This window comes from Gorilla gorilla, chromosome 13 (assembly GCF_029281585.2).
Source record: "Gorilla gorilla gorilla isolate KB3781 chromosome 13, NHGRI_mGorGor1-v2.1_pri, whole genome shotgun sequence".
NCBI lineage: Eukaryota > Metazoa > Chordata > Mammalia > Primates > Hominidae > Gorilla > Gorilla gorilla.
Genome location: NC_073237.2, coordinates 68448377 through 68462747, shown reverse-complemented (window position 1 = coordinate 68462747; position 14371 = coordinate 68448377). Strand labels below are relative to the sequence as shown.

General features: G+C 36.2%; 1 protein-coding gene across 3 annotated transcripts in view; it reads right to left on the bottom strand.

Moving 5' to 3' along the window:
• Positions 1-1741: 1741 nt before the first annotated feature.
• The window catches only part of GDA (guanine deaminase), a 102644-nt gene continuing 90014 nt past the window's right edge, over positions 1742-14371 (bottom strand). For 2 of the 3 annotated variants that reach the window (XM_019034176.4, XM_055350790.2), the window contains exons 11-14: positions 12660-12806; positions 8690-8820; positions 6536-6563; positions 1742-5698 (exon numbers count right to left, since the gene is read on the bottom strand). In XM_019034176.4, the coding sequence (XP_018889721.1) occupies positions 5628-5698; positions 6536-6563; positions 8690-8820; positions 12660-12806 (377 nt within the window). In that variant the 3' untranslated portion in view covers positions 1742-5627. The remainder of the gene's footprint in view (positions 5699-6535; positions 6564-8689; positions 8821-12659; positions 12807-14371) is intronic. The other variant, XM_019034177.4, reaches the window with a different exon arrangement.

Sequence of the window (14371 nt, the reverse complement as noted above, 5' to 3'; positions counted from 1 at the left end):
TTATTATACTTTAAGTTTTAGGGTACATGTGCACAATGTGCAGGTTAGTTACCTATGTATACATGTGACATGCTGGTGTGCTGCACCCACTAACTCTTATATCCAAATCTTTTTTTTTAATTTAAATCCTGAATTTAGTACCATGCAATAATTTGCACATTTATATATTATCTGTTGTAATACCCAGTGTCCACAATGTGCAAACTGGACATACATTATTGCTAAATTAAGCATGTGAAATTTCCTTTCTGGATATTTTATACTAAATTGATCTTTAGGAGAAAAATAAAGTGCTTAGCAATTTGTGGGAAGCAGTTTCATCATGCCCACTGCATCTTGGGACTGCAGTTTCTACCCCTCGCATGAGTCTGGTGAGACAGAACAATCACACAGCAAAGTAAGTGAAGCAACTTTATTCCTCACAGATAGGCAGCAAGGGACAATAAAAGCTTAAGATTCATGGCAGGTCTGTCAAGGCTCAGGATAGTTTCCCAGGGCAGTTAGAGTCAGCTACATGCAGTCTAGTCTGCATGTAGCTGAGGGACCTTCAAAGCATGCTCCACTCTGGGTTTCATACCTAGGGGATACTTGACGTCCTGGGCTAAAGCACCATAAGATCCTGTTTCAGGAGGGATGGGAACACAGCTTAGTTTGATCTGGCCAGTTCCTCCTTATCTGAGAATGTTCCATTTCCAGCACATTCTACAGTTATTCTGAGAACTACAAGAGAGAAAGAGGGGATGAGCTGGGTCACCAGTGCAATCCGAAGACTTGTTCTGCAAGCTGCTCAGACATTGGGATGAATTTATAGACCTAATCTACTACTGTCTTTATGTTTCATATTACAAATAAAAAAATGAATATATAATACTGTTGAAAAATCAGATGCAAAGTGTTTCTATGTAAAGGAGGATCCATAATATCACTTGATTTAGATTCTAAAATATATACTGATAAAATATTTATAAAATTATTTCTATTTTTATTTGGTCTATATTGATTTTTAGGATAATAGCTACCAGATAGTGAGCACTCACTGTGTTCCAGCTGCTAGCTTAAGTGCTGTCTATGTATCCTTTTATTTAATCTTCATGACTGTAAGGCAGGCACTCATATTATCTCCATATCACAGAGTTAGAAATGGACCCGTGGAGACTTAAAGTAACATATCTGGCACCCAGCAAGGCAATGACCAAACTTAGATTCAAACATAGATCAAAAGATACTGGAATATTGCTTCTGAATTGCAGGTGATTCCTTAGAAGCTCAAGAAACCAACTGGGGAATCATCAGCACCATAAAAAAGTAGAGAATAAAATAAAATGACATAGACTAAAATAGTATAGAAAATAGCCCAGAGCATCACAAATAGAGAAAGTATTTTTCTGTGAAACTTTTGTTTTAAATACACATGCACATATGTCTGTGTGAACTGATTCTTCATATAGAGTGCATTACTCACTCTGGGTAATGTCTTTAAATATATAAAATATACACTATGCTGAAATCAAAAGCAATAGCAATCTGCTTCTAAAAGGCTGAACATTCGAGCTTAATTTTTAAAAGCTATGTGTAGTGACTATCATAGGATGTCAGATACATGTTGGCTCACAGCTAAGTATTCTATTCTATTTTTTTAAATTCATGCTAAAAGAAGAAAAACATTGTAAAATCAATTCCTCTTCCAGCAGATTGATAGAATTCACAACAAAACCAAACAGAGAGAACTCACAACAAAAAATAATGTAAACACAAAGTCTCATTTATTTTTGTCTGAAGCACATAGGAGCTCACTCAGCACAATAACAGTAAGCGAATCATACAAATATTGAGAAAAAATGTTCCTATGAATACATACATGTATATTCTTAAGAGTAGCGATCAGGAGTTTAACAACAAATGTAAAGTGGTTTTCTCTAAAGAATGCTTTCTGACAGGCTTTTGGGTTGGAAATGGACAGGTAAATCACTGTCACATAACAGGTAAGCTAAGAATAACTTCTGTTACCCAAGTCATTTGAACCCTGTGGACTGTGAAAGCCCTCTTGGAATTTACATTTAATTCCATCATTGGCCTGGTTGACTTCCACATTTCACTAAATTTGGACAAGATCCACAAAGCAACTCCTCAACTCTCAATCTTTCACACTCAGGTCTGTGGGAAGGAAAGGCAGTGAGACCAGGTGTGAACACATGCATGGAGACCAATGTTAGGATTTTCTAACAGTATCCTTCTGTTTCTGCACTTCCAAAGTCATACCTAAACTGGCTAGTATATCTGAAATTGCTAACATCTCCTTGAAGCTGTCCAAAAAAAAAAATTTTTCAAAAATTCTTAACAATCCATACAATTTAAAAACCATTTCAAGTCATTGCCTATAACATACTTCTTAGTTTACCCATTAATAACTCACACCATTGCTTTTAAGCATGTGAATGTTTCCAGCAATCATCATCAACTTTAAAAATGGACAACAATGAAAAGATGTCTAAGAGTCTCCAGAAGCATCCAAATTTTGGATCTCTCCTACGTATAGCACAAGGTAGAATTGATACAACGTGCCTTCCAGCTTGCCTTTAAAGCTCTCCATATGTCTAGTTCTGAGGTGAAGAGATTAAAAATAGGAAGAGCCTGGTAGGGAGTGAAGATTCAAAATGCATTGCTAGATTTCACACCGGTTATATTTCCTCTCTAAGATCTCAGCTGCAGTTGCCAATGGGGATATTGGAGGGTACACTTTAAAGTTGGCTAAGCATTACGGGGAGAGTTTCCCACCATTTCTTTCCCTTTAACCTGTAAAATTCTTTCTGAAGTAAAAAAGAGTTTTAATGGGGGCTCAATGCTCACAGTATTAACTTAGAAAGACCCTTGGCATGAAGAGAGCCTGTTCCAATATCTCCTCTTGGGGTCTGATAATTCAATGAGAGAACCAGCCAAGAGAATAAATTAGGGAACAGTCTCCTTGGTCTGTTTAGGACAACCTTTCACATCCTAATCTTTTACTTCCCATGTTTCCCTCTCGTTTGAAAATGAAATTTACCTTAGCTGACTAGCCTGCTTTTGTGTTCTGGTTGCAAAAATATTTTGTGAATTTATGATAATCGATACTTTTGAATTATTTTTACCTTTCAAAGTGTATTCCGTTGAAAATACCATGGAACATTAAGGAAATGGTGGAGGATGGGGTGAGGAGGCTGGGAAGTGAATTGTTTCTTTCCTGTCAGAGAGCAAGATATTAAAACAAAAAGTGACAAATAAGATTGGCTTGGAAAAGTGCCTCTCCACAATTCAGAAAGTCAACCTACATTAGGCAAAGGCAACATTTCAAAGTGCAGAAAATCTGGCCCCAGGTATAGATAATGCCTGTGGTACACAAAAAAAAAGCATACATAACATTCAGGAACACCGCACTTGGAGAAATAAAACACATAAGTTATAAGTGATGTGGAGAGATCAAAGTACATATAAATATTTCAACACATCCTATTTTTACTAGGAAAGATATTCAGGTCTTAACACACTATCAGAGCTAAATTTAAATGTTTAACAGGATGGTTGTATACGGCCATTCCTACTGCTTCTGATGCTACACTTATTTATATTTACTGCACATGAGTCCTAAGTCTACATGAAAACTGATGTTCAACATCAAAATGTACACCCTTAAAGAAGGTAAAAGTGTAGGATCTTGCAAACGCTAGAAGCAGCTACTGCCTGTAAGTGAATCTTACACATCTCATCTAAATTCCTAAGCCTACTCATTTGGTTAGACACCATGTAATCAAGTTCCTTTGGCAGGGGTTGAGGGATAAAGCTGAAGATTCTTGCTAGCCCCGTAGAGAAATGGGGAGAAATTTGGCAAGGCATCTTTGACGTGGCTCAGGAATTAGAAATATTGGAAATACAGACTAAGACTGGAAATTGGGTTTACTAAGCTACTTATCTCACAAAACAAACTCTGTTGTTTATTAAAAAAATAAAACTAAACTTTTGTTCCCTCTTTAGGTGTCATGTATACATAATCAAATCTAAAAGTATTTCTATTAGGGAAAAAACTGGGCCAATTACTGCTAAATTAGCTAAGTATGTGAAAATAAAATTTATACTACAGGAGGGGGAACTGTGTTTTTTTGTTCTGTAAATACGGAGTTAGCTATATTACATAAACTTTTCTACTATAAGGTAATATTAAAGAGTCACCCCTAAGCTCTAGGAATGAGTGTTATAATATATTAAGAAAGTCTATTCCTTTTCCTTGCTAATTTATAGTATTTGTAATTAAATAAGAAAAATATAGAATTTAAATAACATTCACACCAATACTTAAAGATTTATCATAAGGTCATAATTTGGTTTTAATTCTAGGTTATGGAAGCATAAAAATATTCTTTGCTTTGTAATGTTCCTAGATGTCTAGTAAGAATTAAGTCCTATTAACATAAATATTAAGTAGGACATTATGTACTCTTCATTATCCTAAAATTTTAATATCCTAAACATTATAAGGAGTTAAACAGAAAACTGGATAAAATTAGAAAATAGAGTGCTTTCAATACACAGGGTTTAAAGATTTTTAACAATATTTCTTTAACAGGATTTGTCCTTCATTTTAAAGTTCTAGCAGACTGATATCTGAGTATGGAATTTCCAGAAACTACAACATATTGTTTGGGTGGAATAGGCCATGGCAATGGAACCTGTCCTGTTAGTATTGGCGGCTCCTGGATGCTAGCACTTGCCCCAGTTCACGAAGACTCCAGTCTACATAAATTCCATAAAGCATGGAATTTGTTTCTCTTCTAATAAAATGGAAGCAATAACATCTCACAGTTATAAGTTGATTTTAAAGTACACAAAAATACAACTATTTATGCCATGGAGTTACATGAATAATATTCCTAAGAGACTTTAAATCTTTAATACCCAACTTCTGTCAAACACTTTGAAGCACAAAACTATATTATGAAAGCATGTGGCATTCAATTTCTGACATTCATCCCCAAAGAAGGCAAAGCACAACACTAACACATCTCTGAAATGCAAATTCCATTAAGTGCAAATTTCTAAAACACAAGGTCAACCTAGAAACACGTTTTAAAATTCAACAAGTTCTCTTTTTAAATTAGTATGCTCGGTATATAATTTTCAAACACAATCTGAAGTGATTTTCTAACATTTTTTCTCAGTCTAACTTTTGCTCCCTCATAAAAATATACTCTCATGGGTCCATTTTCAGTCTTCTAATTTTTGCAATTATTAGCTCAAAATATCTAACCTTTTAGGAACATCTTTTCTTTCCACATTTTCAAACATGAAAAAGGCTTTGCTTAAGTCTTACTGTAGGAACACCACCAGTAATAGCATTCCCTTCTGTTTGAGCTTAAAGTAAGTCTGAGCAGCTCCAAAGGGAGACATTTTCATGAAATTTATGAACCCTCTCAACCAGAGTTGAGAATTAGTGCAACTTCCTTCGAACTATTTGTCAAGTGAATACTGTAACTAGACACAGAAAGGGATAGTCATCCCAAGAACAAGGTACTATTTTTTGACTTTCTAACTCCACCTGGGCACAAGGGAGATGCAGAACCACGCTAATCCCAGGAGAACTTTGTAGATGCCCGAGGGTCTTACACTGAGCTGGAAAACGGAACCACCTGCTTTCCGCCCACATAAACCTCTTCAATATTTCGATCATCTCCTGAAAGAAAAATCAAGGAATCATGTATAAAATCCTTTTGTGTCAATAAGTATCTTCCTTGCCATTGGGAGATATTTTTTTAAAAGATACTTCTAGGAGAGGAAATACTAAAAGCTGCTTTCCCCCAGCCCTCAGATTGTTTATAATCTGAACAGGAAGATATGACCAGTAGAAAATGCCATAGCTAATTTGATGATTAGGGTCTGAATTCTGCACCAGAGGCAGAAATCACATAAAGTTGAATCAACCCCCTATAGCTGTCCTTTCTCAGCTGAAGTGGTTGGTTTACATTTTGCCCCCACTGAGAAAGAAATACTACTCTTTACGCTCCAGAATCAGCTCCACAAGAAGTAACACATGCATCTTTCCATCTTGAGTTCACCCAGTCCTGGGCTCACTGAACAGAATGGGAGGCAGTGTAGAATCTTCTGCATTACTGTTTCTCTCTCTCTCAGTGAATGAAATTGAATGTGAGTACATCACCAGCACGTGTGGTGAGACTCTACTATATATTTGTCACAAAAACATGGTAGGGCAGAATGTCAGATACCGAATGAGTACAAGAGGGTTGAACATGAAGATCTCTTCACCTTTGGCCTTCCATTCCTCAGCTTAGAATTTATGACTAGAGGGAGTCATGTGCATTTCAAATAGAACCTTTAAATAATGTGCCACAATGGGCTTGATGCTTCAGAATGTTAAAAAAATAATGAATCAAAGCAAATTATCATCCATAGAGTTTAATATATAGTAGGATAAATACCTAGAGCCATACCCAAGAAAAAGACAGGGAAAGGTTTTATTTAATATTTAGCATAGAGACATACATCTACCTACCTAGATAGAGGAACTTCTGGATAACAGCCTAAAATGGAAAATAAAAGTAATAAGAAAGACTCATTTGTGCATTTAGAAAAGTAAATTCACAGCTGATAGTGGTTGACAAAGCCCAGAAATACGAATTTATTTCTCAATGGCAAAATCTACTTCTATTAATTAAAAAAGAAGTGGCTATGTGCTTTATAAAAACCTCCCAGAACAAAAAATAACCCACTGGCAATTAACAGAAGTTTACCTATTGTGTGAAAGTTCTGGGTATGTAACTTTTGAGTCATCAGAGAAAAGGTATTATATAAATTAAAGAAATTAATTTAGTAAAATAATTCAAATATTTCAAGACGGGTATGATGTAAGACAAGCTCATCCAACCTGCCTTATTTTGTTGTTGTTGTTCTGTTTTGTTATGTTTTGTTTTAGGCTTTTAGCAGCCTGAAGCCATGGTTTTTAGTTTCTGTCTCTACTGATAAGCAGAAAAGAGGGATGAGGGAGGGGGCTTTACTGGCACAACCTGAAACAGAAACTAAGAACTCCCTTGGACACCCCTGATATAAGAAAAATGACTAGGACTATTCCCTAGAGCCCTATTCTTAGAAATTTACTCTAATCAGAGAGTAAAAGAATAAACAATATGAGAATAATGATGGGGTCAGGACACGCTACCCTCAAATCAAACACAGGAAGGTCACTCTGACCCTCCCCTTACCCCTTACCCCAATGCAGGTCATAAGACCATCACGTAAGGGGTGCCCTCCCTATACCTGATCTCTGAAGATAAAGGATCACAGAGAAGAATCTGAACAAGCAGGCCTTGCTAAGTTCTCTCTAGCTTATTACCACTGGATCACACTCTTTGTCCTATCATATTTCTCTACAACTCTCCACTCTTCATCAAACCTAGCATAAAAATATCCAAGTTCACCTGTTTCTTTGGTTCTTCACTTCCTTATGAAGGCACCTATGTCACATAAAATTTTTATTAAACAGGCCGGGTACAGTGGCTCATGCCTATAATCCCAACACTTTGGGAGGCCAAGGCAGGTGGATTACCTGAGGTCAGGAGTTCAAGACCAGCTTGGCCAACATGGTGAAACCCTGTCTCTACCAAAAATACAAAAATTAGGTGGGTGTGGTGGTGGGCGCCTGTAATCCCAGCTACCTGGGAGGCTGAGACAGGAGAGCTGCTTGAACCCGGGAGGCAGAGGTTGCAGTGAGCTGAGATCATGCCATTGCACTCCAGCCTGGGCGGCAAGAGCAAAACTCCATCTCAAAAAAATTTATATTAAATAAATGTGTATGCCTTTCTCCTGTTAATCTGTGTCTTGTTATAGTGACCTCAGCCTTGACCCTAAGATGGGTAGAGAAAAATATATTTTTCCTCTTTTATAATAACAAATGGTACAAACTTCATATAATACAGAATTTTTCTTTTAAAATCTTTAACATATTTATTATCGCAATTACTCTCACAAGTAGATCAATTTAGAAATGGCAATACTTAATTCTTTTTTTAGGAAGAACTCAATATCTTACAAGGAATTATTTTTCAGGTAAGATGAACTAGTTTATTTTATCCATAGAAAAACATTTTATAATAAGAGAAACAAAGTTCATTTTCTTATAAAATTAAAAACATTGACATAGCATAGTGCTCAAGAGCCTCGCCTCTCGTAGTCAGAAAGTCCCAGATGTGAATCCAAACTCTACTTACTAATCACTGGCTATGAGTCTTTACGTAAATCACTTAGCCTTCCTTAAGCCTCACTGCCCCTATAAATTAACATGGCAATATTAATAGTACCTACTCTCTTAGAGTTGCTCTGATGATCGAACAAAATTAGGTATGGAAGTGCCTAATCCCATGCCTACCCAGCACATAGCAAGTGTTCAATGAGTGCTAGTTACATTATGGCTGTTTGTAGCCAAATACATTCAAATATACAAACACATTCAAAATATAAAAGTTTTGTTAATACCATTATTCTTAACATTGCTGTCATAAAATTATAATAATTATCAAAGGGCTCTAGTGTCCATTTTAAGATTTTCCTGCATTCCATTAAAAAGTTTCGGTTTCTATTTTCTTTTCTACAGGGAAGCTATTATGACGACTTTATGAAATAAATGCCTTTTGATTAACTTTCTTTTACTTACCTCAGAAATATCACCAAAAAAGTCCCCATAAAACAGGTCAATGGGAGAGTCGGATGCTTTGGGGTTGATCAGGATGGCATCAAATTCCTTGCCCACTTCAAAGTTTCCAATCTCACCGTCCAGCCCCAGGGCTATTGAGAACAAGTGAATAAACAGTCAGGATTGCAAGCCATCAGACCACACTAATGTCTCAGTTTGTAAGGACAGATTTTGCCAACATGTCGCTAGGAGAAAAAAAAAATTAGTATCTTAACAGTGAGACAGAAAATCACTCTCATTCTAACAGGTCACAAGACTTCTACTTACATAAAGCAGAGTAAGCACAGGAAAGCAAAATCTGAGAATGAAAACAGTTCCCTTCATTACTGTATCATAACTCTGGTATGTCTCTATTTCAGCTCTATCAGTGCACTTCATAGCCCAGCTGGTCTATGCTTTTCATTTATCCCTCTAAGCAACATGATGATTAACATAATACCTTTATTCTTTTTCCCTTCTATTCTCCCCCAACACTCCAACTCCTTGCCTTGCTTTTTTTTGTTCTTTCTGTTCCATGAAATAGCTGACAAGATTTATTTTCATGGCAGTGAAATGAACCTTGAATAAATAAAAAATAATTATCCTTTTGCATATTTGTCAATGCAGGCATATCCATCGAAATTCCTTAGTTTAAATCCTTTGAATGGAAAAAAAAAACTCACTTCTCAAAATGAACGATTCTCATAACTCAGAAGTCTCAATGCTTTTGAAAACAAACCAATCTCTTTGCAACCTCAAAGGTTTTCTGGTCACCAGAGAAGAATGGTCTTCTAAAATAGAGCACAGGCCAATAATATCTATTGACTTGGCTCATCTCATAGCTACAATTCATGTTCCAAGATTACTGGATATCAAGGAAGAACATCTCTCATTTTTATGATTTAGTTTCAGAAAGATGGGGGTAGTTGGCTTTCTTCGCCAACAGAGGTATTGGATCTAAAGTTCCTTAAAGCCTGTAATCTGAGGAAGGTGTAAACTGGGGTCACAGATGGAAGCATGGAAGGTTAACCGGAATGCAGTATTATTTATTTCAATTTTCTTTCTTTCTTTTTTTTTTTTTTTTTTGAGACAGAGTCTTGCTCTGTCGCCTAGGCTGGAGTGCAGTGGCGCAATTTCAGCTCACTGCAAGCTGTGCCTCCCGGGTTCACACCATTCTCCTGCCTCAGCCTCCCGAGTAGCTGGGACTACAGGCAACCACCACCACGCCCGGCTAATTTTTTGTGTATTTTTAGTAGAGATGGGGTTTCACTGTCTTAGCCAGGATGGTCTCGATCTCCTAACCTCGCGAACTGCCCACCTCGGCCTCCCAAAGTGCTGGGATTACAGGCGTGAGCCACCGTGCTCAGCCTTATTTCAATTTTCACATGTGTTTGTTGCATTCTATCACCGCTAAGATAAAGTTTCATGTGAAAATATTGAATCGATTACCTTTGTTAGGCAATATCTAATACATTATATTTCTACCTATAGGTATCCAGAAGTTGTGGCATTTCTCTAAACACTGACTCAGAAATCTTACTTGTTCTTAAAAGATTCTTTAAAGGGCAACTCTTTTATTCTCAGAAAAGAAAAATGGCTTTTTAGCTAAAGTACTCTCTTTAGCAAGACAGGGGTATGAAAATAATCCGAAATGTTAAAAGGAGCCAAGTGACTTCTACTAATTGTATGGGAAAGGACTGAAGGTAATAGAAAATCACTGGAAATTCTCTCCTCCTTCACTGATAACTTGACTTCTTTTTGCCCTTGACAAAGAAACATGTCAAGTATGAGTTTTTAATAACTGAATTCAACTGAATTAATGACTGTGCATTTAATAGGCCAGATAACCAGGTGCAGTGACTAGGGTTTAGGCATGTTTGATGGTATATATAAACCAACTGGGTTATTCAGTAGAGCCTGGAGACTTCAGGAATGAACTAACCAAAAAAGACACAATTCTTTTCAGTGAATTTGTAAACTGATATAAATTCAAATTGTTGCACAGAGATCCCACTGGGCTGGTAAGTGACTCAAATGCATTTCAGGAAATAGAGTTTTGCTGCCTTTGGAGTAAATGTTGGTTCTGTGAAGATCATTTCTGCTCATCTTGATCTTCTTGAGAATGAATGTAAAGGCCATGGCAGTTCTGGGAAAATGCCACACTTTAAATACAGATCCATTCATCTCATTTTACTCTGACTATAGTAGAGAAACAAACTAAGGAAAAGAAATTCCATGAGTAAGCCCAGTGACCCAGAAAATAGATTTAAAAGCTACACAGCAAAGTAGAAATGATTTGGTAGGCACCCATGCTGACTTGATCAAAGAAACAGGATCCTGATGAAGTAACTCACAGAGAGCCTAGAATTCAAAAAGCACTCTTTAAACACAACTCGTTTGTACCACAAACATAGATGGTAGAATAACTACTCAAACTCAAATTCAGATGTGAAAAGACAATGGTGGTGTGGGTGAAAGGTTGTAACACTTATTAAAATAGTGGGTGATTTGAAACTTGGGATTTTGGAAAATGAACCATAATACTTTGGGAAATCACAAAAACAAAACAAAACAAAAACAAAAAACAACACTGTATTTGCTTTTCTTGAAATGTGCTTATGGTGTTCATCATAGTCCCCAACACTCAGAGAACATCTGAGAAGTTTCTCTTCCCAGGATAATCTTGGCTTCGGTCATCCTCCATTTGTAAGACTCAGGGTATCTATCATAAATCTACAACCAATATGTTTCTAAATCTATATCTACATTTTAATTTCTCACTAGCTACCTATGGTTTCATGCTGTGTTTCACTATCATCCATTCTGATTACATTTATAATTCTAAAGTGACTTAAAGAAATACAGTGACCAATTTTTATTTTTTTCCATAACAATACAGTTACACGTGAGAATTGGGAAAAGTTGATGAGCAATATTTGCATATCAACCAACTAAATTTTTACATCTTTATCCTTTGAAAGAGGTTTGAGTAATTAGTGTACTTAAGTATATGAACCAAATGCATGGTCTTGGCAGGGATTTATACAGGAAGATACTGTAGTGGAAGGGCAGAAGGTAAGAAATCTGCACGCTGGCATCAGATTAGGTGGATTCAAATCATAGCACACTGTGGCTTGACAGCTGTGTAAGCCTCACTCAGGCTCCTTGTTTGTAAAACGAAATGAATAACAGTGGTGGTGAGGATTAAATAACAACACATATAAAGTATGTGGTATGATTCTTATCACAGGGGAAGAGCTTAGTAAGCCTTGGCTACTATTATGATCATCACTTAGGCCACTGGAGAGCAAGTTACTTGACTTAGTGGAAAAATTGATTCTTTAATTTATTTATTTGGAGACAAGGTCTCACTCTGTTGCCCACGCTGAAGTGTAGTGGCACAATCACTGCTCACTGCAGCCTCTACCTCCCCGGGTTCAGATGATCCTCCCACCTCAGCCTCCCAAGTAGCCAGGACTACAGGGACACTTCACCAAGCCCAGCTAATTTTTGTATTTTTTTGTAGAGATGGGGTTTTGTCACATTGCCCAGGCTGGTCTCAAACTCCTGGGCTCAAGCAATCTGCCTGCCTCAGCTTCCCAAAGTGCTGGGATTACAGACGTGAGTTACTGTGATTCTTAGGTACCTGGCCTAAGAATGGATTATTTTAAAGCACTCATATCCATGTAACCAATGTAATACCCATTAAAACAATTAATATGATAACTGTGTCTCAGACATCTATTCTACCAAAGACAGTGAATTCACTAAGGAATGATTCCTCCTTCAGTGAACTTCACTTTACTGGCTGAGTTCTGGGTATGTTACATGAGATGTGATCATCACAAATACTGGATTTTCCTAATACCAATCATGCACCTTCATACTACATCCAAAGACACAGATCAGCATACTTGTATATTGTGTGAGAGAAAAATGTAATAGTCATTACCTTGGCTTCCTCCAAGAGTAGCTAGTCTGAAGACTTCTTTGAGGGTGAGGCTTTTCTCATTTACCTTATTAATTAAAAGGATATTGGAAACCATCACTGCTCTTCTGATTGCATCAAGCATGGAATATGAATAGCCACCAGCCACGTCTACAGTAGGTAAAATAAAACCAAAACAGTAACCTTGTGAGGATAAATGGAATAATACATATATAACATTGTTTTTATGACAGATATTCAGTCCTTAATATACTTTTTTTAAAAAGCTCTTAACTATAAACACAAGATAGTCATAGACTAAGATTTAAAGCAATTCAAAATCTGTAATTAGTGTCAAATGCATACTTGTATTAGTTTCCTACAGCTGCTGCAACTAATTATCACAAATTTTCTAGCTTAAAACAGCAGAAATTTATTCTCTCACAATGTGGAGGTCAGAAGTCTGAAATTAAAGTGTTGGCAGGGCCATGATCCCCACAAGAGCTCTAAGGGAGAATTCTCCTTTGCTTCTCCCAGCTTCTGGTGGCTCCTGGCATTCTTTGGCTTGTGGCAGCATCACTCCAATCTCTGCCTCCATCCTCAAATAGCCTTCTTCTCTTCTCCCTGTGTCTTCTATTTGTCTCTCTTTTCCTGTCTTTTCTAACGGTATTGATCACTGGATTTAGGACCCACTCTATTTTAGAATAATCTCATCTTGAGATCTCTTCCTTAATTATATCTACAAAGACCTTTATTCCAAATGAGGTCACATTTACAGATTCTGATAGACATCTTTTAGGGACCCACAATTCAACCCACCACAATACTCAAATGCTTTAAAGAGCCAAAAGAAACTCTTATCTCTGAAGAGTCCATGAACTCTCACAGAAATTGTTGAAATATGCCTGCATAGTTATAAAGATAATTTAGATAATATGTGGTTTAAAATAAGCTCATGGTTCTATTCACTAAAAATTTATCCTAACCTTGTTCTAATCCAGATGAGAACTTTTGGAAATTAAAAAGCCACTTCTTTGTAATTTTTATGATGAGCTTTTAGAATAAACTTGTATATTTTGGGAAATTAGTGCAATAAATGAGCAGTGCTAATGTAGACAGCTCTATATTTTGGTAGGCATCATTAAATGAGGAATGAAATTTTAGTGATTTAAATAAAGTCCCTAATCATAATCAAATGAAATACTACCTTTAACAAGAATGAACATGGAGTTAAGTGAGTTTGTATAAATAAATTTCAAGTAAGTTAGTATGTTTTATTAAAGAAAAACACACTTATAGCTAATAAAGTAAGCTTCATATTTCAAGTGTTCCTTCTGTCATTTCTAGGTAGACATATGTAATTGTTAGTGCCTCTATATATGTTGCCAAAACAAAATAATTGCCTATTTAGTAGTAATTCTAGATTGTAGCTCAATTTTATGTTCAACTATCCTACATGTCCTTAAACTTGTATTTAAATTAGAGAATCACCCAGCTCTCTAAAAAATTTCATTACATCTACTTAAGTTACTAGTCTGTGTTAATATGTAGTAACCATCCCTTAAATCTTCATTTTTATCATAGCTAGGAAAACAAATACTAAGAAAACAAATACAATTTGGGAACTACACACATTAAGCTTTGAAATAGTCTGCTACTTCCTTCTTTATTGCTAAAACAACAAAAATGTTAAATATAAATAAAGGTGGAATAAAAATTATATCACTATGTGGTAT